We start from the raw sequence: 25,771 nt of genomic DNA, 5'->3' as shown, positions 1-25,771 counted from the left end.
TCTCCAGTCTGATTCCTCATGTGATATTTCAGGCTGTTCTCACACTCATGGCAGGAAAATGTTTTTTTTCTCTGGGTTCTTGGTCTGCACAGTCTGTTCGACCATTGTCCAGCTCCAGCTGCTCACCGCAGCACTTTTGCTGCTTTAAGCCTGACAGTCAAGTGAACTATTTGTTGCATGCCCTGCAACTGCTTTTCACCATGTGGATGGCCATTTGCCGAGTCATGTGCAAGAACCCTTTCTCACAGAACGGGCAAGTGAACTGGCACTCCAGTGTGTGAAGGGTCTTCAGATTGACAGATTGTGGTTGAATCAGGGCTGTGCAAATGACGAAAATATATTAGATGATAGACGATTATACTCATGTATTTTGTGCTGTTGCAAAAATTACCGTTTACTGCAATATTTTTCCATTGCTTTAGATCCGGGGTGGCAAACTCCAGGCCTCGAGAGCCAGTGCCCTTCAGGTTTTAGATGTCACCCTGGGTCAACACACCTGAATCAAATAATTAGTTCATTACCAGGCCTCTGGAGAACTTCAAGAAATGTTGAGGAGGTAATTTAGCCATTTACACATCTAAAAACCTGCAGGACACCAGCTCTCAAGGCCTGGAGTTGGCCACCCCTGCTTTAGATGATGATTTGCAATACTTTCCATGGTATAGTCACCACCCACCAAACAACAACAGATATGTGGAGGAGCTGAACAACATATACCTTTATGAGCTTAACTGTGCTCTTCACAGACTGGACATCTGCAGTTGTCGTTTGCAGACAGGCTGGTTTCCTAACAACCATACAGGAGCAGTAATGTTAGCTTAAGGCCTGAGGAAAGCACCTGCGTGACCGCATGGAGTCATCTAGTGTGTGTTGCTATAGGATAATGCCAGGTAAGGCCCATATTTATTTCATTACTGATCATTTCATTTAAATGTATATGAGAAATAGTACTTTTGATGTGGTGATTATATAAACTATTCACTGAATTTACCGAAAATGCATTATATTGCGATATAGATTCTTATGTTATCTTATCTAAATGTAAATGCTGAGTCCTTTTTACACACTAAGGATAATTATGGAGTTCCACTTGGACCAATTCTGTTTACGTTATTCATGCTTCCCTTAGGCAGTATCATTAGATCGCATACCATACAGTTTCACTCGTATGGAGATTATATCCAACTTTATCTATCCATAAATCCAGATAACACACACCAGTTCGTTAAACTGCAGGAATGTCTAAAAGCCATAAAGACCAGTATGACCTCTAGTTTTCTGCTTGTAAATTCAGATAAAATTGAGGTTATTGTATTTCATCAAAAAATCTTAGAAATCCTGTATCTAACCAGATGCTTACAATGGATGGTATTACCTTGGTCTCCAGTAACACTGTGAGGAATCTTGGAGCCATTTTTGACCAGGACATGTCCTTCAATGCACATATTAAACTATTAACTGAGAAGCCTCAGTTGAAAGAAACTGGTCTTAACAACAGAGCTAATGTGATAAAACAGTGTCAAAAGTCACACCAAGGTTCTTTGCAACCAAATGACAGTAAGAAACTAAAAGACCAATGGTGATGTTTTATCAGTCTCACAGGATGGGTTATCAAATAAAATAATTTCTGCTTTACTTTTGTTCAGGCTGAGGAAGTCAGTCTCATCCAATTTGGTTCCAATTTGGCTCTAGTCATTTACCAGCTCTTGCAATCGGCATTTGTTTTTAGACCATTCATAGCTGCTTTTTTTGTCCTATCATGTTACAGCTAAATAATTACCAAAGTGTTCATTCTGTTCATCTGGACGTAGAGTTTTCAGTGGGAGACGGGTTAGGCATAAAGCATAGAAGCTATCCAAGAAAGGCTCGAGTCAGAAACTTTACGTTCTGCAGAATAAGCAAAGAAGGACCGAAGAGTTACGCTACAGGGCCCAAGAGTACATCATTCTCCATCTTGCAGTGCTGTGATTGCAGCCACTCCCCAACTCTCTGTGAATGGTACTTATGGCCATTAATCAATGGTCACTGATCGGCGGTCTTTAATCAGTGGTTGAAGATAAATAGTCATAACCATTTGCATATTAATGAACTGACCTCACAGCCCATTGTTCACCAGTGGTGGTGAATTTCAGTCATTGTGCAAATGTACTGTTTATAAGGTTGAGGAAACTTCCACTCGGCTGAGATGGAAGAAGTCACTTGGATGAGTGACTAAACGTTTCTCCCACTTAAAACGCTATGTCCAGATGAACAGAATTAACTTTTTGGGGTTTGCCCAGTACAGCTCTTTCCTCGCTTTGTATCCAATCTCTCTCTCTCCCTCTGTTTCAGTGCTTTTCCAGCAGAGACTTTCGCTATGTTCCCACATTCCATGATTTTGAATCCCTGTGTACTCAGTAAAGCTTTGTTAAAATTGCTGTCTCGATTGTGTCTGCATTTGGGTCCACTCCCATGTACTGGTTCCCAGGCCCCTTGACAACTGTGTTATTGCCTGCTCTAAATCAGGGGTCGGCAACCTTTCTGATGATGAGTGCCATCTAAAATTTCCTCAGAGGTCAATGTACCATATGGTTGCATTAGCAATCAATTTAATAACGGCCTATATTAACAGTTACACACATTTTGACAAAAGCCCAGCCCATCAGGTATTGTAACAGGTATGTAACAGCGCACTGCGGGCAACACGCCAGACAGAATAGGCTACACTAGGCTGGAGAATTGTCACTCGCCGAAGCGAGGTCAGACTGGCGTGTAAGCTGGCGAACGCAGGCAATATGCCAGGAGAACCCAGTCTACCACTCGAGCACGGCAGCTGGCTATCGCCGTGACAGAAACCCACGATATGCGGATGACGCTCCAGAAGGAAGTCGGAGCTGCTGGCTGGAGAGGCCGAGTCATAACAGATCCTCGCTTGGCACTGAGCAGTGACACAGTGCCAGGGAGAGACTTTTCGTGGCTGTTTTGATATTGCTCTCTCTCTTAACTGATCAAATCTCGCTGTGGTAGCAGCTTTAAACTCTGTATGACCCAGGATGATAGAGGGTGTCCAGTCTGGATCGCATTCCAGCATTTTGTATTCTGGTTTTCCTACAAAACACAACAAATATTAGCCCGCAAAGCCACAGTGAACAAAGCAGCATAGCGCAACAAATTTAATTCAAATCAATATAAGACTTATTTGTAACCTACATCAACAATGATGTTATGATTAATTACGTAATAACTATAACAGAAGACTTACCTTTGTGGAAATGCTTGGAGCAGACTAACATGTGAGCTGGAGTGCTCTGGAACGTTATATTTGGTCTTTGAATGGCTGCAATCCAGGCCATCCGTCGGCTCTTTGTTACTTCGGAAACATGGCTTGAACAATTTCTCTTCCACGACGGAATTCGATAAAGACTGATCTCTTTACCCGTTGGCTTCCCATGGCTGTCATGCGACCGGCTATTGCAGTTAATAATACTACAGCTTCTTGCCATTCTTTGTGTTTCTTTTTATCGCTGTGTGACTGTTTTCATGTGAAAGCCTGCGTGCGCTAGTACCGCTTGCCACTCGTACCTACAATCCTTTGCGGTTTTACCCCGGAAATGACGTCACATTTTCAATCTCTATACACAAGAGGCTAATTAGGGGTGGAGACAGCACGGACAAATCAAGAGTAACAAGTAAGGGAACGCAAAACTTAATATAACATACAAGGTAACAAACATAGAAACCAGGACTAAGATACAAAAAGTTGACATAGACAGAAGACAAAATATAGAGAGAGACATGACAGTCTGTGAGGAAACAGAGGAGTTAAAGAAACACAGAAACCAAAGTAGAGGAATAGAATGGAAATGTAAAATAAACCGAACAAAAGCAAGCAAGGAACAAAAGATATTTTATGCAACCAAGAAAAAAAACATCAAACATGTGAGTATGAAAATATCTGGATATAATAACCCTTTACTTTCATAAGTAAAAAGTATTAGCATTGTACTTGGTATCAGTGATACTGCATTTGACCAATTTTTGCAGTATGATGTACCAGTTGTTGTAATCACGCCGGAAACATACTTTTATTTCGCGTCATTGTAGCTTTATTTTTAAAAGTGTCCCGGAAGTAGTAACTGACACTTCAGAGGACTTGACCCACCCTCCGTTAGCAGATTGAACCGCAGAGCCAGAAAGTCCTCCAGAGTTCGGTTCTGTGGACAGAATAGAGGGGGGCTGACATAGTTAACCGCCGGATGTGGAATTAAAAGCGGAAATGGAGGCGAGAAGAGGAGGTTAGTTTAATTCCTGTTGCTAGAAACGGAGCTGCTAAGCTAACGTTAGCATCGTGCTAATTTCAGCTTTTCCTTTCTCTTATTTTACGTCACTTCCTCTTAGCTCCTACTTGCGTACATAGCGTACTAGGAGGAGAGCGGAGGACTGTATTAAGTTAGATCTTAACTGAAACAGTTCCTGACGCTGTTCTGACAGCATCGGTCCTGGTGCCAGCAGTTATCAGTTTCTGTGCTTTCTGCATTTCACTGGGCGTTTCTCAAGTACACAAGTACATACTCGCATTCTTGTTAATCCGGAGCCGTTTCTCAATATGCGTACTTTTGTGTGGTGGGGGTTCTCTGTCTTAATTAGCAGTTCAAACATTTCAGAATTAAACGAGCAGAAGAAAGTGTTACAGAGTGTTTCGTGTAATAACAATTATAACAAGTCTAAGAAGATACCAAACAAGGAATAGAATAGAATTCAACTTTATTGTCATTGCACATGCACAGGTACAGGGCAACGAAATGCAGTTTGCAGCCATTCAGAAGTGCTTTAGCCATGATATAGATATATTACAATATATATATTAGCAATAATAGAGATATGTAAGTATATTACAGAAATGGGTCTATTACGGTATGTTATATGTACACAGTATGAAGTATGTTGTGAATATGCTACAAGTATGTACAGGCTGTAGTGAGTACAAGCTATGTACAGGCTATGAACAGGATATAAATATGAAAAAAAAACTATACAGAATATGAAATAAAGAACTTTACAGAAATCTGAGATATACAGCTATACAGAAATGGGAACTACGCAAATTGTAAACAGTTATAGAATTAAAAATGATCGTATGATTATTTACACAGAACTATACAGTAGTGCAGTTAAGAGGCTATATAAAGTGCTAGTGGTTGTGAGTGGTGGTTCAGTCCATGTTATTATTGTGTGTTTGAGGGTACAGTTGTCCTGTGTGTGTGTGTGTGGGTGGTTGCGGGTGTGTGTATGTCCAGTCCATGTGTTAATGTGGGTCAGATGTCAGGAGGCAGAGTTCATGAGTCTGACAGCTGTGGAGAAGAAGCTGTTCCGGTACCTGGTGGTCTTAGTCCGGAGGCTCCTGTAGCGCCTCCCAGAGGGCAGGAGGGTGAAGAGTCCATGTGATGGGTGACTGGGGTCTTTGATGATTTTCCCAGCCCTTTTCAGACACCGCTTCCTGTAGATGTCCTTTATGGCAGGAAGTGGTGCTCCGGCGATGCGCTGGGCAGTTTTCACAACCCTCTGCAACGCCTTCCGGTCCGAGGCAGAGCAGTTCCCGTACCAGACTGTTATACAGTTGGTCAGGATGCTCTCGATGGTGCAACGATAGAAGTTCACCAGGATGTCTGAGGACAGGTGGTTCTTCCTCAGAGTCCTCAAGAAGAAGAGGCACTGGTGAGCCTTCTTGACCAGCTTGGAGCAGTTGGTCATCCAGATAAGATCCTCGGAGATGTGGACTCCCAGGAACTTGAAGCTGCTCACACGCTCCCCAGCCGTCCCCTTAATGTAGATGGGTGGATGTGGGTCAGCATTCCTCCTGTAGTCCACGATGAGCTCCACGAGGAGCATAAGTTTATAGTTTTAATTGCTTTTATATTATGAGAATGCTGTACATTTTTAAAATATTGTCTGGTTTCATTTATAAATCATTGAAAAAACAGTTTTGCATTAGAAAAAGTGGATTTATGTATACGAAATTTAGCCAGTAAGATTAGTAAATTAATCAAATAAAATTTGTTTGTCCTATTTGCAGGGTAATCCAAAAAAAAAAGCCAAACAATATTTTTCCATAACAGAGAAGTCAGAATAGAAAGAAAAGCACAACAAAAGTACAAAAATCTTTGGAGTAAACTCAAATGGGGGGGGGGGGGGGGCTCAGTTGGGCAATGGAATATGTGGTGGGGAGTGATCTGCGGTGCTGCTGCAGGGAAGCCAGATGCACCTGCATGGCAGCTGCAATCATGTCTCACCAGCTTAAAGTAAGTGTGTGTGTGTGTGTGTGTGTGTGGCTGCAAAGCTGCAGCCGTTTGTTTGTGAAACAGCAAGCATAAGAATAAAGAGGCTGAAAAGCATGAGAATGTGGACAGGCACCACCACCACCCCGGTCTGCCAATCCACAGGTACCACCCCCTCAGGGCGGACCTCATCCACCCCAGAGGCTCTGCCGCCAAGGAGTTGTTGAACTGCCTCAAGCCATTTCCGCACTAATAGGTTTTCGTTTGAAAATGCATCTTTTTCTCTCTGTTTTGGCTTTCCGTCAACAATGAGATGGCGTTTTTGGTCAAGGAAAGCTGAGGTTTTTGAAAATGCTCTCCAAAGTGGATAAATTTGAAAATGCTGTTTTCGCGTCACAGTGTGGACTGCAAAAACGGAGTCTTTCGAATATGATGATGTATTTTTGTCATATGATGCAGTCATGTGACCAATTCAACTAAGATGACGGACGGCATTTTACAGCAGTTGTTTTGTTTGCTCTCAATTTGGACAGCCCTATTAGATTAATATCAATTTGTACATGCTCCAGAAAGCTCTGGATAAAGTATTTGTCCTCGACATCTTACCGGAAAGTAAATAAACAGCAGATGGAAATGATGCAGGTCAAATTGTCTTACGTTTCACGCATGCGCAGTACAGGAATGTAGCATTTTCAATATGGATTAAAACAATTGAAACGTTTTCAAATTTATCCGGATTAGTGTAGTTATTAGGTTAGCTAGAGAGTTGGGATGCTGTGTAATACATGAATAAACCTAAAATACAATGGTTTGGACATTCTTTTGCATGTTTCCCTACTGTAGCGGTTTCCTCAAGCATACAGGACTCTTAGAAGGTACAAGATGACAACTTTGGAATCATATTTGTTTGTCAAAGCTGAACCCAGGGCAAACTACGCTAAATTAGCATTTTTAGCTAACAGCTACAATAAGCATAAAAGTTGCTGTACAGCTATCATTTGTTAACATGTTCTTATACATGTAATACATTTATTATCAACCTGAGAGTTTATCTGCAGGTCAATCAACATGACTTCTGAGGTCTTAATCCAGCTCAAGATGCTGTAGATTCCCGTCAGCAACAAGCTGGTAAAATGGAGTTCTATTAACCGGAACCAGATTAAGTCCCAAAAAACTGAATTTTGGAACTGAAATTGAATTGTAGAACTGAAACATAATTAGGGATGGGTATCGTTTAGGTTTTATCCGATACCGGTGCCAAATCGGTACTTTTGAAACGGTGCCGGTGCTCAAACCGGTGCTTAAAGAATGGAGAACACAAAATTGGTCCAAAAACCTCTCATGTTCAGCTGTTTTTTGTAAAAATATAACAATGTTAGCCTTTTCTGCAGCTATGGGGCATATATGGTATCACTCTTGGCTGGAAGCAGTGCTTAAACAATGGAAAAAACACAAACTTTGTCCTAAACCTCTCATGTTTAACTGTTTTCCACTTTTTCTTTGGTCATTTTAGCCTTTTTAGCCAGGGTGAAGGGAGTATCTGCCATCAAACAAGAGGACAGCCGCATGTAGCTATGATGATGTTTGCTAGTTCACCTTACATGCATTAATGTAATAACGTGGTTAGCCTACTCAACGTAAATTAGCTACTCACGCAGAGAAGAACGGCTGCTGCCACCATCATCCGTCATCATTTCTGCTACACTGGCAGGGCTAGGGGCCAGGACTCTCCTCTTCGTGTTTTTGGGGGATGTTGCATAACAGGCAACCCACCCGCAGTAGATGTGCTCGGTGTGAGGTCTCGCAGCAAGCTATCAAATACAGCGCATTTCTGGGCTTTTAAAAAAAAAAAACGCTATGCGTCGCCAGGTGTTTCATCGGATTTGAGGTGTTACCTCCTTTGACAGTATCACAGTATCAGCTTCAAGCACTTGTTGCAGGCTGCTGAGTTTGCATCTTTTGCTATGAAGTACAGCCAGACTTCTGACCGCTTCGCCTTGGACATTTTTAATCTGTAGCTCTGCTCTAACAGAACGTACGTACCTGGCCCCGCCTACTATCCTCGGAAACGTAAAATGATTGGCTAGAATCTAAAGTGTATCACAGCTCAGGAAAAAAAAGCACCGAAATAAAGCACCGAAATGTGCGCTGCTTTTCGGTCTGGTTACTACCGTTTATGTCAGAACCGGTGCCATCATGGCACCGGACACCGGTACCCATCCCTAAACATAATAGTGAGAAGTGAAACTGAAATTATTCGAGAGCTACTTTTTAAAGGATAAAATACAGTTTCAAAGAAAATTAATTCATTTTCAAAATATAACATACAATTTCAATTTAATGACAATCTTTTTTTCAGTTTGTGGTGTAGCTGCAACATGATCAGCGTTATTGCTGTGTTTGACAGTAAACTCTAGTTTTAGCTTAGGCTATGTGTTGGTCTTCTGCTGCTCACCTGGTGTGGATGTTATCCTGTTGGTACAGTTTTGTGTAACCGTCTGCTTCTCTTGACCAAACCAGATGATTGTTGTTCTTCTTTAACTCCTTTGACATATTAGCCTTGTGTAATGTATGCTTATGAAATCTCATGATGTGAAACCTTTACAAGTCAATTTCATATGCTGTTAATATGTAAAGCAATCATCTCTTTATTTCTAACTAAAGAGTCAAACTCCAATAAACTGTCAATGTATAAAAATACTTGTAGTTTAAAGATAACGCAAGCTCAATATCAATATCTGTGTTTCAGGTTTACCTCCAGGCATCCGAAAAGTGATTGTTGGTGAAGAAGAGAGGCAAGAGTGGAGCTCCAGTCTGGACCAGGAGGACCCAAGCATTAAAGAGGAGCAGGAGGAAGTCAATATCACCCAGTTCACCTTTAGTGCTCTCCCTGTTAAGAGTGAAGAGGATGAAGAAAAACCTGGATCTTTACAGCCTCATCACAGCCAGACTGAAGACATTAAAGATTCTGTCGGATGGCCAGATCCTGATCCATATCTGCAGCCTGATGAGAAGACTTCAGACACAGATGTCAGTGATGCCAACTGTGAGCAGCCCTGTGAACCTGCACTGCCTCAGATGCAATGTGACAATGATGAGAAACCATTCAACTGCTTTGTGTGTGGGAGAAAATTTGGTCATCGCAGAAATCTTAACAGGCACCTGAGAACCCACACTGGAGAGAAACCCTTCATCTGCTCTCAGTGTGGGAAAAGATTTGTTGACAGTGGAAACCTGCACAGACACGTGGGGATTCACACAGAGAAGAAACCGTTTAGCTGTTCTGAGTGTGGCCGAGGTTTTAAAGACAAGTCTACTCTAATGAACCACTTGAGGACTCACACGGGCGAGAAACCATTCAGTTGCCCGTTTTGTAGTAAAACCTTCACACACAGTGGCAGTTTGAAACAGCACCTGAGCATTCACACAGGAGAGAAACCCTACAGCTGCCCAGAGTGCAATAAAACATTCAGTCGTAAAACAAACTTGAAGACTCACATGAAGATCCACACTGGTGAGAAAAGTTTCAGCTGTGGCTTCTGTCACAAAACGTTTACTCGGAAGCATCACATGCAAGACCATCAGCGTGTCTGTCGTTCTGCAAACCGTAGACCATCCAGAAACCAAATTCTGATGCCTCGCCCTCTAAGCACTGGACTGGTAGTGCTTGTGTACCCAGCATCTCTTTCTAAAAGTACCACTGAGTGATGGAAACCATTGTGGCATCAAATGAGAGAGAGAATAAAGCCAAACCTCCGTAGGTGGCCAGAATATGGCTTTTAGTGAAAGAGAAGATATTTGATCTTTTAAGTTGTTTTAGACTTCAAAGATCAAATGTCTTGAAAGTAGAGTTCCCGTAGTTTGTGGTGAAACGTGATCCATCTTTAGTAGTTTTGTTAGAGCTGTGTTTTGTGTGGTATGGAGGACCACAAGAGCCACGCGCATCGAAATAAATGATTCTGTGTTTAAATAATGAATTGTAGAACAAAATCTGCATTTGTAAATTCATTTTTGAATTCCAATTTAATAAACTGATTTTTAAAATGCTTTTTAAGTCTTCATTTCAAAAACATTTTCGAATTGCACTTTAATCAACTGCATTTCAAAATCCATTTCCCTTTCCTGTTTCCCGGCTCTTTAGGCTCCGAACCGGCTCTTCAGGTTGTTTTGTTGCTTTAATTAATTTATTATTAACAATAATATAAAATTATGCACAAAAGGAATTACTATTGTAAAAAAAAAAAAAAAAGAAAGTGGTTTTATTTATATATGTTTATATATAAATATATACAGTGGCCCCTAGAGACAAAACGCGTACAAACTCCAAAACACATTTCTAGCATGAACTGAGCTTCCAAAACAGAGCTACCTAGATCACTTAAAGTACACAATTGAAAGCATGTGTGTATTGTTTGTGTATTTATACACAAGCATTCATATATAGTCAAATAATAAAAAATAAAAAAAATGTTCATTTACCTGTTATTACCACACACCAAATCCGGTCGTTGGTACTTGCTGGCTTGTGTAGCCACTAGGTAACAAAAGCTCAACACTGCGCCCAGCATCCTGGAGCACTTCTGTTGTGTTTTGTACGTGTTTTGAGTTTTTATGTGCTTCTGAGTTTTTAAGTGTTTTGGAGTTTGTACGTGTTTTTACGTGTTTTGGATTTTTTGCGTGTTTTTGGAGTTTTTACGTGTTTTGGAGTTTGTAAGTGCTTCAGAGTTTGTACGTGATTTGAAGTTTGTATGTGCTTTGTCTGTAGGGGCCACTGTAAATATGCTTTTATTTATTCACTCCACATAAAATGTAATAAATAAATCATATAATACAAAAACCAACTATTCACATTTCAACTTTTAACTATTAAAATTTTCAGCTTTTTCCTTTTACAAATTTAAAGTGAAACAACACAAAACACTGCAAACCACAACACAATTAAACATAAATTATAATATGAAAACAAAAAGAAGATGCACATTCTCTGTCATATGGGCCTGCATGAATAAACTTTCTGAATCCTTTATCATCTTCAACTGAAAATAGTTGTGGATGATTACTATACCTTTATAATGTGACGTTGTTGTCCCTGGCACTCTTTCTCTCTCCCTCCCACTCTGTTCCTGTGCTATTGTGATTGTAACTACCGCCCCTCCCCCTTCTGCCCAGCGCAAGCACAAGGCTCACGTGCAGAGTGAAGCGGAAAAAAAGTGAGAGAGAGAGAGGGTGAGAGAAAGGGGGGGAAAAAACCCAAAAAAAAAAAAACCCCCACACGGCTCCCAATAAGGAGCCGGCTCGTGTGGTTCACTTCAAAGAGTCGGCTCTAAGAGCTGTTTGATTCGCGACCAACACATCACTATATTCTAACCCCTGAGGTTTGAAGAAGGAAGAGGAGAAGAGCGCAGAGAATCGCCCATCCTGGAAGATTAGTTGTTTAACTGTAAAGAATGTCAAAAGCCCCTCAGACAGAGGTTCTAGTCTGAGCACAAAGGTTAAAGCAGGAAACAACCAGAATAGGTGATCTAAGAATTAGCCTTAGTAATAGTCTGGTATTTTTATGTTATGACAATTGCCCAAACACAGCAGTCATCTCATATATGGTTAAAGGGGGACAGAGGGCCTAAGAGGGAAAAGAAGCATAGAGAACTGACACCTGGTGGGCAAAAAGGGTCTGTGTGTAATGTCTGGAGAGATGAAAATGGTAAATGGCCTGTATTTGTATAGTGCTTTACTTAGTCCCTAAGGACCCCAAAGCGCTTTACAGTACATTCAGTCATCCACCCATTCACACACTGGTGATGGCAAGCTACATTGTAGCCACAGCCACCCTGGGGCGCACTGACAGAGGCGAGGCTGCCAGACACTGGCGCCACCGGGCCCTCTGAACACCACCAGTAGGCAACGGAAGTTGAAGTTGCTAATCCAAAGGTTAATCCCTAAGCCAACAGGAAAGGCAAATGGATTTTGAAATGAGTGGAATTGGTAATTTAAAAAGAATTTTGAAAATCACTTTATTAAATTGGAATTCAAAAATGAATTACAAATGCAGAATGTATTCTACAATTCATTCTTTAAAGACAGAATTCTTTATTTCTATGCCAAACTCATAAAGATTAAATTTGCATAACGACCAAAACTAGCACCACTGGTTAAACGTGGGCCAATTGAGTGTCATCAGGACGCTACAACACAGAGAACACCATCCCCACAGAGAAAGCTAGGAAAGCAGAAGAACTTCATATCAAGAAGCCCTGAGTAAATGTGGTTATCCTAGCTGGACATTTGTCAAAGATGGGAAGGCGCCTAAAGAATGCTCCAGGAGGGAAGGCCTAAGGGTACATCTTTCACTATTTTACAATGCTTTGATTGCAACCATTTCCCAACTCTCTGTGTATGGTACTTGCAGCCATTTATTTATAATCAAGAAAATTTGCATATTAATGATCATTAAACTGACCCCATGGCCCATTGTTAATCAGTGGTGCTAGTTTTGCTCATTATGTGATATTTCAATGTGATATTTATAAGGCTGGGGAAACCAGCAGTCAGCTAAGACTGAAGTCACTTGGACGAGTGACAAAACGTTTCTCCCACTTAAAACGCTACCTCAAGATGAGCAGAATGAACTTTTGGGATTGTTTTAATTATATTTGTGAAGGATACTTGATGCAGATGTAGATTGCTGAGCCAAATCCCTACGACAGCAAAGAGAAGAATTCTAGCCACAGCAAGGTCCCACTGGATGCATAAACCCGTGATCGCGGACAATAATAATAAAAAACCAGAAAGGATCACAGCCGGCTCTAGCATCCTTAAATAGTCCAAAGATATCCAGTTAGAGGGTGAACTGGTAATTCTAAATTGCCCATAGGTGTGAATGGGTCTTGTTGTTAGCCATGGCACAGAATGGTGATCTGTCCAGGGATACACTGCCCTATGGCTGGGAAAGGTTTCAGCCTCTTGTGACCATTAATTAAATAAGTGGAAGTGGATGGATGGATAGTTTTTCCTATTATTATTTGGAGAAAAAGAAATCTGAAAATGTTTAAAAAACAAACTGTCAGCTGTATGTGTATTGAGGATGAGGAGGCTATGACCTTTCTCACATTAACATGTGTCTACTTCTGTTACTGAACACAAAGCCACTCCTCTTTACAAACTCCCAAACAAATATAGACAAAAACAGAACAAAAACGGAAAATGTTTTATTTAGATTAGCAAATTTCATATTTCCACTTTAAATATCTATTGATCAACTATCAACTCCACATTTGTGTCAAAGGCCCTGCCCATCCAGCTACACAGGATGTGAAGCTTCAAAGAAAGGACCAGAACTCTGCTGCATTAAATTAAGTACTGAATAACTTTATTTAGGGATGTGAATCGAGAACCAGTTCTCAAAGGATGAGAGCGTGATGGTAAAGTGGAGACCACTTCAGGACAGAAACAACTGCATTATACTGTTAACAAAACTCCGGCAGCATGCTAACACTAAGCTAACAAGAACCCCGAGTGATGTTAAAGCTGAGTAAATGCTGACCCCAGCCCACACAACTTGCAGCCTCCGTTTTTACTGGTTCATGTTTCTAAAGTAGAATCACTTTAAGGTCTCTTTGTGAAAACCTTTAAGGTTTTCATCTTTGCTTTGTGCTGTCCACATTAGGATAGGGATTTGTGTTAGTGTGTCGGGCTGTAGCCTCAGGTTTGTATTGCTAATTATGATACAGTGTGTTGCAGATTATTTTACAGACTAACATGACAGTAACGTAACGAGTAGTATAACAAATGTCTTTCTCCTGGGTGTAATTAAGTAACGTACTGCATTACTTTTAAAATAAAAGGGTTCTGTGTAATATGAGCAAGAATGACTGAGTATTGACCCTAACACTGATCAAAACAATGAGAGGAAACACCTGCAACATGCACACACATTTGACATCTGAGCATGTAATAATTTTGGGTGACTGCAGTGTCTTTGATATGCTGCTTAGAGATGGTGGTGACTCACAAAGTGGAGCCAAAGAGAATGGATAAAGGAATCGATAAGGAAACGAATTTATAAGTGATATTAATAATGGAATCAGAATTGCAAAATTCTTATCAATTCTCATCCCCTAACTTTATTGATCCAAACGTTTTAGCAAAGAACCAAACAACCAGAAAAAAGGAAGAAAAAAAAAGAAGAAGGTGAGAGCTGCTGGTTACCATGGCATTGAAAACAGGAAGCAGAAACAATAGCCGCAATCCATCTTCTCCAATCTCATTAATTCTAATGATGTCGCGGACATGACTCCACCCCTTGACTTGACTGGTTCCTGTTTATCATATTTCTTAGGGCAGGGCATGTCAGCCATCCTTGTTTCTGTGCCAAGACTTTCTGTTTCCTATATTTGTTTCAAATTTAGAGTTAAGTGTGAAAACAGTCTCTGCAGGTCCATTTGCCCTCTACTGTTAAGACACCACTACAGTCATAGTTCTTGTCCAGGTATCCTAGATGGACTCAATCTGGCGACGGACCTTCTCAGAGGCAAGGCGGTCAAGTCGTCGCTGGCGGATGACAACGAGGACGGCGAAGAGGGTTGTCAGAGCCAACATGGCCGCCTCAAACTTCCAGAACAGATGTTCTTCCATGAGAACAGAGCGGCAGCTGAATAGGAGGAGGAAGAAAAATTAGTACCTTCATTGGAATAACGTCAGTTCCTGTAGTGACGATTAATCTATGGCTGAGGTGCATGCTCATCTATTAGCTGATGAGTCCATAAAGGGTTCAAAATATTCTGATGTGATGTGAAAGTTATTCATGAACCATGTGTAGCCTAGTCCACAAATGACTATAGCAATTAACTCTCTGGGGTCTAGGGTATAATTGGCCATTTTTGACTATTTTTGATTTGTCTTGTTTGGAATCATTCTTTTCAGCACAATTTCAAATGTCTGAATTTACAGTTATTTCATTTTGACATACTGTATTAGCACGATTGATCTAAATTAAGACAAAAAAGATCACATCAGAGTAGGAAAAAAAAAGTTCTATTTTTCACTGTAAAAACCAAAGAAGAATGTTCAATGAATCATTTTCATAACTTGGAAATGCAAATAGTCGTAACAATAGAAATTGTAATTTTTTTAAAATTATGCACAGGTTTGGGAAAAAACAAAGTTATATGCAGCTATTTACCTAAAAATGCAGCCAAGGCCTCAGGCAGTTTTTATATAACCATTTAAAACTATTAACAGAACAATTAGGTGTTCTGCATCAAATAAGAAGGCACATAAATTAGTTGTACCAATCCAAAAAATATTTTCGGTCCAAATTAAGACAGAGGAGAACACCACATACCAAAACTCTGCAGGTCTGACAGCAAGAGGTTTAATAAAAAAAAAACAACAAAAAAAACCAAAACCGTGTGTGTGTGTGTGTGTGTGTGTGTGTGTGTGTGTGTGTGTGTGTGTGTGTGTGTGTGTGTGTATATATACATACATACACACACACACACACACACACACACACACACACACAGAGACAAATTGCTGAAGTTGATGGTATTGTACAATGATTCCAAAATGTCAATTTCAAAAAAATAAAGAAATAAAAAAGAGGTGTATCACTCATGTTGCTGTCTGCCTTTGGTGGCTTTTTTGCAGCAACTGTGACATTCAGCAGTCGTCTCATTGTTCTGACACACAAAACAAAACTATCGACTACACTACACACTAACTACACAAGACAACATGCCGTGGAAGAGTTCGGGTCTTAGGAGGTTAAGTTTAGGTTTTGTTTAAAGGTATGCCTGCACATGCCAGTGTTATTTTTTTCACCTCTAAAAAGTAAAAAAGCTCTTCTTATTATTAAAACATCTTATTATTCTTGTATTAAAAGTATATGTTTTATCCTCTCTGAATTATATCCGTCTGTTTGTTACCACACTCACTGCTTTGTTTTCCTCCCACTATTTGGTCGGAGGGGCTAAAATGGCTCTTTTGATGTTGAAGGTTGGCGACCTTTATTGTTTGCTTGCTGTCATCCATTAGAGTATTTCCTTTAATTTAGAATGATCAGCTGCTCAGATTTTAGTCCTCCCACCTGTTGCTTGCATTCATCATGATTTTGAATGATACATGTCGCCTGTCTGGTTAATCAGGACCCAGACTCACCTTTTGTACTCCTCTCTGCTGGACTGGCTGCAGTTCACTCGCTCTACATAGCCTGTCAGTCTGCAGGCCAACTGTGACTTCTGAAAAACACACACACGGCCAATTAGATGATGCTTCAGAAAACAGAGAAGATTGATCTGTGCTTATGTATTTAAAGTTACATTTTAAATATGATGGAAAAAACTCATGTGGAGGTGTCTAATTTTTACTTTGATTCACCCAAAAGCCCATTTTTCATTAGTACCCATTCGGATGGAGTCACCAAAACACAACTCTGATTGGCTGGTTTTCCATTGCAATCGAGTAGAACCCAATATGTGTTTTCAACATCGTTTGTGGCAACATTAGGGCTGCCACAAACGATGATTTTGATAGTCGACTAGTCACCGATTATTTTTGCAATTAGTCGAATCATGCAGATCGTGCATCCATTGGACGTAAAATGTACAGCTTATTGCACCAGCATGCATCTGCTCTTATATAACTATCATTAGCTTACAGCTTTAAGTGTTTAAGGTATGTGCTAACTAAAAATAAAGACAAGATGATAGTTTGTTAAATGTTAATGAAATTTGCAGATTGTTTTGGTGAAATTTAATAAACTTCTTGCTATCTAAAATATATCAGGACACCGGAGTATATTCTCGAGCATCTCACACTTCTGATAATCAGCTGTCTGCTTGACGTTTATTCAGCTGTGTAAAAACTATAACTTTAATCTCAGCCAAACCGATTTACTCAGGAACAAATAAAACACTAAAAAAAAAGCCAAACAATAACATTTTTAAGTTATCTAAGTGACTTATATATCACAGGGCTCTAGGCTAACTTTTTGTCATGGGCGTACCGGTACGCCTAACTTTTTAAAGTTAGGCGTACCGGCACAAAAGTTAGGCGCACACAAATTTTATAATAATTTATATAATATAATGTGTTTTTCTGGATACACTGTGCTTTTTCAGCATTCAAAGATTGATGACACCGTGTCCGAGCACTGGCTATGAATTTCAGAAGGATCAGGCCTTAACTTAACAGAAAAGTTAGCAATAGTTCTTTTCCTATTGCAGCTACATCCACTTCTGTCGTGGCTAGGCGGCTCACTAGGGCTGGGTATCATCACTGATTTCTATAATCCATTCGATTCCGGTTTTCAAAGTCCCGATTCGATTCCACTTAGCCTCAGACAGTCAGAAATATTATAATTCTGATCATTTATCAGTACTGACTTCATCAGAATTGTGAACATCACAGCAGATGCCTTTGTGTGAAAGTAACTGAGAATAAAACACAGAAAAACATGAAGGAGATTTTCCTGGTCTGGCTTTTTATAGCAGATAACCTTAAAAATATTCTACAATGTTCTGCATATAAAGTTTAAATTTCTTCAGTATTGAACAACAGAAAAAAATAGGCTTTCTTATCCGAGGTCATTTAAGTGAAAAAAAGAAAAAGAAAAGAAAAAGACAGCAGCCACAGCGCTGTAAACAACAGTAGACTGGTGGGTAATAAGCGAATGAATAACACAGAAAACAGAGATTGGAGACGGAAAACTGTTCTTGAAGTACAGAGAGAGATAGAGAGAGCTAGCTGTGCATGGAGTGTGATTTTAATAGTCGTGAAAGCAAAACAGCAAAATTCATGATGACATTGATCAAATGTGAAGCGCAGTTTGCTGCTTCTTTTGCTGCTGGCTCTGTGAATTTTGGTTGGAGAGACAAAACCTGCAGCTCAGAATCAGCACAAAAAGACGTAAACACAGCGCGGACCGGACGCATCAGGATCGCTAAGCTCCGACAGCGTGTCCGTCTACGGGCCGTCGGGTGAGAAAGCCGAGAAAGACAAAGTTGATTCTGATGCGTCAGTCCTCTGTGTTTACGTCTTTGTGTGGAATCCGTGTACCTGCTCTCATTTGCTGTTTGGTTGTTGTTGAAATGGTTTTGTGAGCTTTAATCTGACGTTTCTGGCAAAACACAGTTATATTTAAAAGTCATTCAGGATTTAATGAATTGATATCGCTTTATTCAAACTACTCACCTCCCACTTCCACCTGCACTTTCAACTGGACCACGGCCAATCAGAGAGGTCCCGCCCCTTACTATCTCTGATTGGTTTAGTCCACGATAGGGGCAAAATGTGTCTGTTGTTGACCACAGGGAAGGTTGCAGATTTTTTTTTTTTTTGCTACCCGAACAGTTGGTCGCACAGGTGCAACCAAATATTTTTTTTAGTCGCACCACTGAAAAAATTGGTCGTATTTGCGACTAAATTGGTCGCACTCTAGAGCCCTGTATCATGTTTAACCTGAGTAGTGAAAGACAGCGGTGGGTTTGAAAACGATTTGCCGGGAGTCCGGTGTTCTCACGGGCTCTAGTGAGCCTTGCCCCCGGCTAGCTATCGAGCTAGTGGGTAACAGACGTCTCCGAAAACGTCAGAGCGCTTTTGAAAGTATGTGGTGTCTTGATAAACTGAGCAGATATTTGAGGTTTACACAGCTACATTCTCGTCTGAAAATATGTTAAACGTGTATTTTGTGACCCAGAAAGAATAATAAGAGTAATATCAAAACTAACTAGCTGCCGCCATTGTTGGAAACTGAGCTGGGCTGCGCTATGAATTCTGGGACACAGCTTCTTCTTCGGGGTTTAACGGCAGCTGGCATCCTTGTACATGCAGTGCTGTCATCTTCTGTTTCAATCCGTTATTACACTCTTAAATCCTACTACTTCTGCGGCTTTTGTGATCTTACAAAGCTTCAAAAGACGCGTCGACTATTAAACGATTTTGATAGTCGACGTAATCGTGACTAGTCGACTAATAGTGGCAGCCCTACATAGCATTGCGTCCACGCTTCCCGTGATGTAATTAATATGTAACACGAACACTACAACAAAGGTAGACATCAAGGCCTGCTACTTGGTTTGTGGCTTTTCATCAGACTCAGGGGAGCACAGCGTTTTTTGTAGCCATTTCTCTCATTGCCAGGTTTCAAAAAGAGGTTGGTATGATTTTCTTGAATAAGGCTACATTCACATCGCAGGTCTTAATGCTTAATTCCGATTTTTTGATGAAATCCTCACACTCCTTCACACTACAAATAAAATGTGACAGCAAACGCGCTCTAGTGTGAACCCTCCAAGCGTCCCGCATGCGCAAAAAAAGACGTCACACACAATGCGCTCCGTTTAGACCCAGACCAAACAGCATTGTTTGACTGATGGCCCTGAATATAAAGACTTGTTCCAGACTTAACTTTATAACTTGAAGGAAAATTGGGAAACGTAATTTTGTTATTTACACATGGCCTAATAATTGTCCTTGTTGCTGTTTTAGAGAGGAGCGGTGCTTCAAAGGATAGTTGCAGATTTCTGTCAGATAGGGCTGCTCAATTAATCGAATTTTAATCTCGATTACGATCTGGGCTTTCAACGATCATTAAAAATGACTGAGCCGATTATTAGCCCCTCCCTCGTGCTTTACCCTCGCGCTGCTCCGTGTGGCAAATCGAGCGCACCTCTCTGCATTTCGAACATGTGTCACAACAATTAAGAGCAGCGGTCCCCAACCTTTTTTGCGCCACGGACCGGTTTATGCCCGACAATATTTTCACGGACCGGCCTTTAAGGTGTAAATACAACAAAATATAACTAGTACCGGTACCGAAAAAAAGAAAATTTATTCATAGCACACGTGAAAAGACCCAAGGAAAACCGAGTAAACGATAAAAACGATAACAACATAACGCTGAAAATCGATAAAAACCCTGAAAACCATACATTTCACACCTGAGCCTCAACTCTCGCGGCCCGGTACCAAACGACTCATGCCCTGGAGGGACTTTCCGTGCCGGATACACGATGGACGGGTGGCAGAAATGGAGGGTCGTGTGCCTGGCGGGACTGTCGATCAAGAACGCTGAAGATATCTACCTATTCGGAACCATGATAACAGGGTTCTTGCTGATCGGAGCTGGCTTGGGCCTGGCTTATCGGAGAATTAGGAGAAATAGGAGCCCAGCATGAGTAGAGGTCTCTTTTTCCTCTTCTACTTTCCCATTGTTGTGTACTTTTTCAGTGTTTTTCTGTAACGCTGCCGATCTCCGACCTGTATTCCCATGTGATGTCTGTGTTGTGTGTGCAAGTCGGGGGGGGGGGGGGGGGGGGGGGGGGGGGTGTCTATTCCACTGCGGGGCAACCTGCATGTGGCCAATAAAGCCTTGATTCATTCATTCATTCAAACAGCAGTCGCTTTCTAAAACATCAAATACAGTACACATACGAAAGTGACCCAGATCGGATTTGAAAATATCGGATTTGTGCTGTTCACAATGTCATACTATGATCGGATATGGGTCGCATAGAGTCAAAAAAGTCAGATTTGATGCGCTTTTGCCTGCAGTGTGAACGTAGCCTAAGACTCTCCTGACTCATGATGCCACTGAGCAGCCAATCAGGTAAGTACTAATGGAAAAAGGGCTTTAGGTAACTATTTAAAAAAGAAATAAATAAAAATGTATTTTAAAATAAAATAAAATAAATAAATAAATAAATAATTGAAACAAAACAAAAAAACCCACAAAAAAACAAAACAAAACAAAACACATGACCATCTGCCAGATAACTTCATCTGCCTGTCCGATGACTTGATCAGCTGATTTCTGAACAGTGGTGACCTGAGAGTTGACGCTGCCCTATGTGGGACTGAAATGACTCACAGTATTGAAGTCGCTGCAGCGCACGCACGCCTCCGTCACCACAAACTCCTCCAACAGCCAGCAGGGGGGGGCCTCAGGCTTAACTGCTGCCAGGACAACAACAATATGTTATTGGCTGCATATACTTTGTGTGTGTACCTGGAAGTGAAATTATTATTATTATTATTATTTTTGCTGTTGGATTAAAACTAGTGAACCTGTCACATGACATGACTTTGTTTCCACAGAATGAGTTCTTCAACAGTTCTTTAAAAAAAAGAAATCTTTAATTAAAGCCACACTTTATGCTGTTAACAAAGAAGGAAGAGGCAGGAGGAATCCATTTAGGGATACACATAGAACAAATGGGATTTCTGGTTAGCTCAGCGAGGTATACAGTCAAGCCCATAATTATTACTACCAGATTCTAGTGTGTAACTGTTCATATAGAGTGTTATAAAATTTATTGCTAATGCAATCATATGGCACATTGACTTCTGAGGAAATTTTAGAAGGCACTCGTCATCAGAAAGGTTGCCAACCCCTGGTCTAGTGCATAAAAAGACATAACACACAACGCGGACCTGGCACATCAGAATCAGTGAGATGTCGGCTTTCTCACCCGACATCTCACTGATTCTGATGCATATGGTCCACGCTGTCTTTACGTCTTTGTGCGGAATCTTTTTTCCCTCAAACGGCTGGTCGCACTGTTGCAATGTAGGATTTTTTTTTTGTCACACGATTGAGAAATTGTGTGTGACCAAATTGGTCGCAGTCTAGAGCCCCGGATTAGGTTGCCTGGTACATGGCCTGAAAAAGAGCTCTAAAGCATTAGGTCCATGTTTTACAGCGGGGATGGGGTTCTAAGGGTTGAAGGCTTCTGATCTTTTTAAAAACAAACAAACAAATAAACAAACCAAATTAAGGAAACATCATTGTGGCCAAACAATCCAATTTTTGTTTCATCTAACACAGAAGACCAGAAGTCTTCTTCTTTGTCCAGATGAGCATTTAGCCATGCAGGCTTTTGTATGCCTCTCTGGAGAAGTGGCATTATCCTTGGTCTCTCTAGAAGTTGATTCTGTTCATTTGGACGTAGCGTTTTCAGTGGGAGAAACGTTTTGTCACTCATCCAAGTGACTTCTTCAGTCTCAGCTGACTGCAGGTTTCCCCAATCTTATAAACAGTACATTTGCATAATGACTGAAGCCAGCCCACTGAATGAACAATGGGCTGGGGGGTCAGTTCCTTCATCATAATTATGCAAATTCTCATGACCATTGATCAACAACCACCAGCAGAGCACAGATTCACCAGGATGAGCTTGGTAGTGAGCCTTGGATTCTTTTTCACCTCTCTCACTATCCTCCTGGCCAGCACAGGTGTCACTTGGCTTCCGACCATATCCTCTGTGATTTTCCACAGTGCAGAACATCTTGTATTTTTTAATAATAATTTATACTGTAGCCACTGGAACTTGAAAACATTTATATATGGCCTTGTAGCCCTTTCCTGCCTTGTGAGCAGCCACAATGCACAGCCGCTGGTCCTTACTGAGCTCCTTTGTCTTAGCAATGACTATCCACAAGCCAACTGCAGAGAGCTGCTGTTTTTCACCTGTTGAGTTGATTAAAACATCTATTCCCAATTAATCAGGGTAATTATGATGCTTTATAAGTGCTTGGACTATTTGGAATAGTATAGAACTTTGGATTTTCCCAGAGACTGTGACAGTTGTGAAGGGTATGAATAATTTTAGACGCAACACTTTTTGTAACTAAAAGCTGAGAAATATTTTTTTTCTACAATGATGCCACTTGTATGTCGTCTTATTATATTTTAATATTTTAGGAGAAGCCTGTGTCATTTCTGGTAAAAGAAAAAAAAAAAAACACATGCTGGTTGAATAACAGTAACTTTAAGTCAGAATTTGCCCGGGGAATGAATAATTATGGACTTGACTTTAATACAGAAAGAACAATAACTGCATTTTTTTTTAAAGCAAGCTAACAAAACATAGCTCTAAAAACAGATGACAAGAGTTTGAGACATACCTGTAACTGTTCCTATAGATTTCTCCTCATTCAGCAGAGCTGATCCGAACACCCTGAACACATGAACATTTTTGAAAGTCATATGACTTTACCACAGTGCTGCCTGCAGGTTTGGTTGACCTCTGAACTTACCTGAGTGACACAAGACCCCAGAACAGGGCATGCAGTACAAGGACGCGTGGGCGGCAGCAGGCGACAGGGATCCGACAGTCACCCTCCATCAGTCTGCTGCCCCAGCACCACAACGCCGTCGCCACGCTGTCCGCTTCCTGACCGGTTATTGAAAAATTATGATTCGTGGCCGAGTGCTATCAGTCCAAGCTGTAGTCAGTCTTTTACCATGATGCTCACATTGATCAAAGCCTTAAGGCTCCACGCTATTGAGAGCTGAAAAATCAAACATATGTCACTTTGCTAATCGATAATCAGAGTGCAGATGATCACAGTTCAGTGTATTTAATATAAGAGTACACAGCCTAATTACTATTTGATTGGATGATAAAGTTAATCATCCAATAAAACAGCAACAAACCTAATCAATAAATGAGTAATGAGCAGATTCATTAACACAGACACAGCAATATTTCACTCAGCTGATCATTAATAACCCATCAATAACTTAAAAAAGAGCTAATATCACACACTTTAAGCGGCTTACAACGTGATTTTCTTTGTATTGAGCAGTCTGCTAATGCTAACAAGTTGCTAACACGTTAGCAATACCGTTAGCTCTACTCACCGCGATCTCTTAAAAAACACACCCGCCATATTGGACTCAACGCAGGGAAGCAGAGAAGAGGAGCCTAAACATCAGAACCGCCGATGATTCGACACTGCTGTTAAATAAAGCGCAGAGTTAGCGGCGAGCAGCTGAAGTCCATCGATTGTTGTTACCGGATTCACACAGACAGGTTAACCACGACACTCACAGGCAGCACTTCCGCCACAGAGTTCACTACCCGCAAGGATAAAATGCTCCCAGGAAAAGCGTCTGTTATATTCATGTAAATACAATAATATATATGCATGCATGTGCCCCGGGAGAAACGCACTAAACATTTTTCGCTAGGTTTTTTAAATAAAGTTTACGGACTGTAAAGATTATTTTAACACTTTTTGTCTTTATTTACGTCCTATTGTCTCTTAAACCTTTTATGTAAGTTAGGAACCGTTATTTTGAAGGGCAGAGTGCAGGCGCAGCCTCATCCTGTTTTGCTAGAAATTACACGTAGATTTAAACGTCATCATTCTCTACCCATCCTTTTTTTTTTTTTTTTTTTTAATATTAAACTTTATTAAGAAACAGTATACAGAACATGTATACTATACAATCAGAACAAAATTAACATATGCCAGGGGGTGTAATACAAAGAATTACAAACATTCAAATAATTTGTAATTACTACAAATAGTAATAGTTTTCATAGCCTTTTTGTTAAGTGATCCACTAATCAATTTTATGTAACATAAAACATCATTATAGTAATCTTTAAAATTAGGTTTTTTGTTACTGTATTTGCATTTGTGAAACCCCTGTAAAAAATCTATAATTAGGTTATTTTTTTGTGGTCTACCTGTCCTTGAGGGCCATCTATCAGTCCATTCATCAGGAGTCATATTCCAATCACCACCCATTAAAATGTATTCCGTAGGGTATCGACCTTTACGTTCAAAAATATTTAGAGTTAAATCTTCTAACATAATTTTATTTTGACTTTCATTATTATATCCATAAACGTTGACTAAAATGAAAAACAAACTTTCAACTCTCATTACAGCAATCAACCAATGACCATTCAAGTCAGTCCGTTGTAGTACAAGATCCCCAGGAAAGTTATCGAATAAAATTGCTAAAACCCCCCGACCTCGATGAGCCATGGCTAAACAGGATTTTGCTTGTTTGATACCAGTCATAAAACTACCCATCCTATAATTGCAAAGATATTGTGGTTTAAATTACATAGGGCAGGTCGCTGGGACTTTATTAAATCACCTTCGGCAACCTTATGGAGTAATAAAAGAATTTTAATTGGAGGGACATCGGTTGACTGGTTACAGTGCCGTAAAGCAGGCATCCTTAATGTATCAGATTTATTTGACTGTGGGACTAAATGTTTTTTAAGCTTTGATAAAATTGTAGAGTTATATAAGTTGCAGCGTAATCAATTCTGGAGATATGTCCAAATACATAGTTCATTATCGAAGTGGCTGGGAACCCCTTTGAGTTGTCCTGTGGGCAGCCCTGTGGAAGTCCTGCTCTCAAGATCATCCTTGGGTAAAGGCATTACCTCTAAGATTTATCACTTATTGCAAGAACGGTCAGCTGACCCTCTCCTTAAAGTTAAGGGCTACTGGGCCCAGGACATGGCATTGGACATATCTTCAGTTGAATGGGATTCATGTTTTCAAAATATTAAAAATTTATTTTGCGCCTTGGTGTGCAAAAACCAAGGCGCAAAATAACTGCCCATGAACTGAGAAAAGTCAAGCGTGCAGCTGCCAAGATGCCACTTGCCACCAGTTTGGCCATATTTCAGAGCTGCAACATCACTGGAGTGCCCAAAAGCACAAGGTGTGCAATACTCAGAGACATGGCCAAGGTAAGAAAGGCTGAA

General features: G+C 40.5%; 2 protein-coding genes across 4 annotated transcripts; one reads left to right on the top strand and one right to left on the bottom strand.

Moving 5' to 3' along the window:
- Positions 1 to 734: 734 nt before the first annotated feature.
- Positions 735 to 10,300, top strand: LOC113014593 (uncharacterized). 2 transcript variants are annotated; one of them, XM_026156247.2, is made up of 2 exons: positions 735 to 890; positions 9,004 to 10,300. In XM_026156247.2, the coding sequence occupies exons 1-2, from the start codon at positions 851 to 853 to the stop codon at positions 9,960 to 9,962; spliced, it is 999 nt and encodes a 332-aa protein (XP_026012032.2). In that variant the 5' UTR covers positions 735 to 850; the 3' UTR covers positions 9,963 to 10,300. The 2 variants fall into 2 exon arrangements, with proteins under 2 accessions (XP_026012032.2, XP_026012033.2); XM_026156248.2 differs by lacking the exon at positions 735 to 890 and adding an exon at positions 4,104 to 4,274.
- A 3,143-nt stretch (positions 10,301 to 13,443) lies between these two features.
- jtb (jumping translocation breakpoint) lies at positions 13,444 to 24,121 on the bottom strand. 2 transcript variants are annotated; one of them, XM_026156251.2, is made up of 6 exons: positions 23,896 to 24,121; positions 23,289 to 23,543; positions 23,157 to 23,209; positions 21,121 to 21,206; positions 16,410 to 16,489; positions 13,444 to 14,901 (listed from the first exon to the last, which is right to left on the bottom strand). In XM_026156251.2, the coding sequence occupies exons 2-6, from the start codon at positions 23,375 to 23,377 to the stop codon at positions 14,745 to 14,747; spliced, it is 465 nt and encodes a 154-aa protein (XP_026012036.2). In that variant the 5' UTR covers positions 23,378 to 23,543; positions 23,896 to 24,121; the 3' UTR covers positions 13,444 to 14,744. The 2 variants fall into 2 exon arrangements, with proteins under 2 accessions (XP_026012036.2, XP_026012037.2); XM_026156252.2 differs by having other exon boundaries at positions 21,121 to 21,203; positions 23,896 to 24,102.
- Between the last annotated feature and the right edge of the window lie 1,650 nt (positions 24,122 to 25,771).

This window comes from Astatotilapia calliptera, chromosome 22 (genome assembly GCF_964374335.1).
Source record: "Astatotilapia calliptera chromosome 22, fAstCal68.1, whole genome shotgun sequence".
NCBI classification, from domain to species: domain Eukaryota; kingdom Metazoa; phylum Chordata; class Actinopteri; order Cichliformes; family Cichlidae; genus Astatotilapia; species Astatotilapia calliptera.
This window is presented reverse-complemented; position numbering and strand designations above follow the sequence as displayed.

Coding starts and splice junctions, on each gene's coding strand:
- LOC113014593 (XM_026156247.2), top strand. CDS start 851: ATGGAGTCATCTAGTGTGTGTTGCTATAGGATAATGCCAG. Junction 891..9,003: donor TTGCTATAGGATAATGCCAG/GTAAGGCCCATA, acceptor TCTGTGTTTCAG/GTTTACCTCCAGGCATCCGA.
- jtb (XM_026156251.2), bottom strand. CDS start 23,377: ATGGAGGGTGACTGTCGGATCCCTGTCGCCTGCTGCCGCCCACGCGTC. Junction 21,207..23,156: donor ATCTATAGGAACAGTTACAG/GTATGTCTCAAA, acceptor TTGTCCTGGCAG/CAGTTAAGCCTGAGGCCCCC. Junction 16,490..21,120: donor GCTGCAGCGACTTCAATACT/GTGAGTCATTTC, acceptor TGTGTTTTTCAG/AAGTCACAGTTGGCCTGCAG.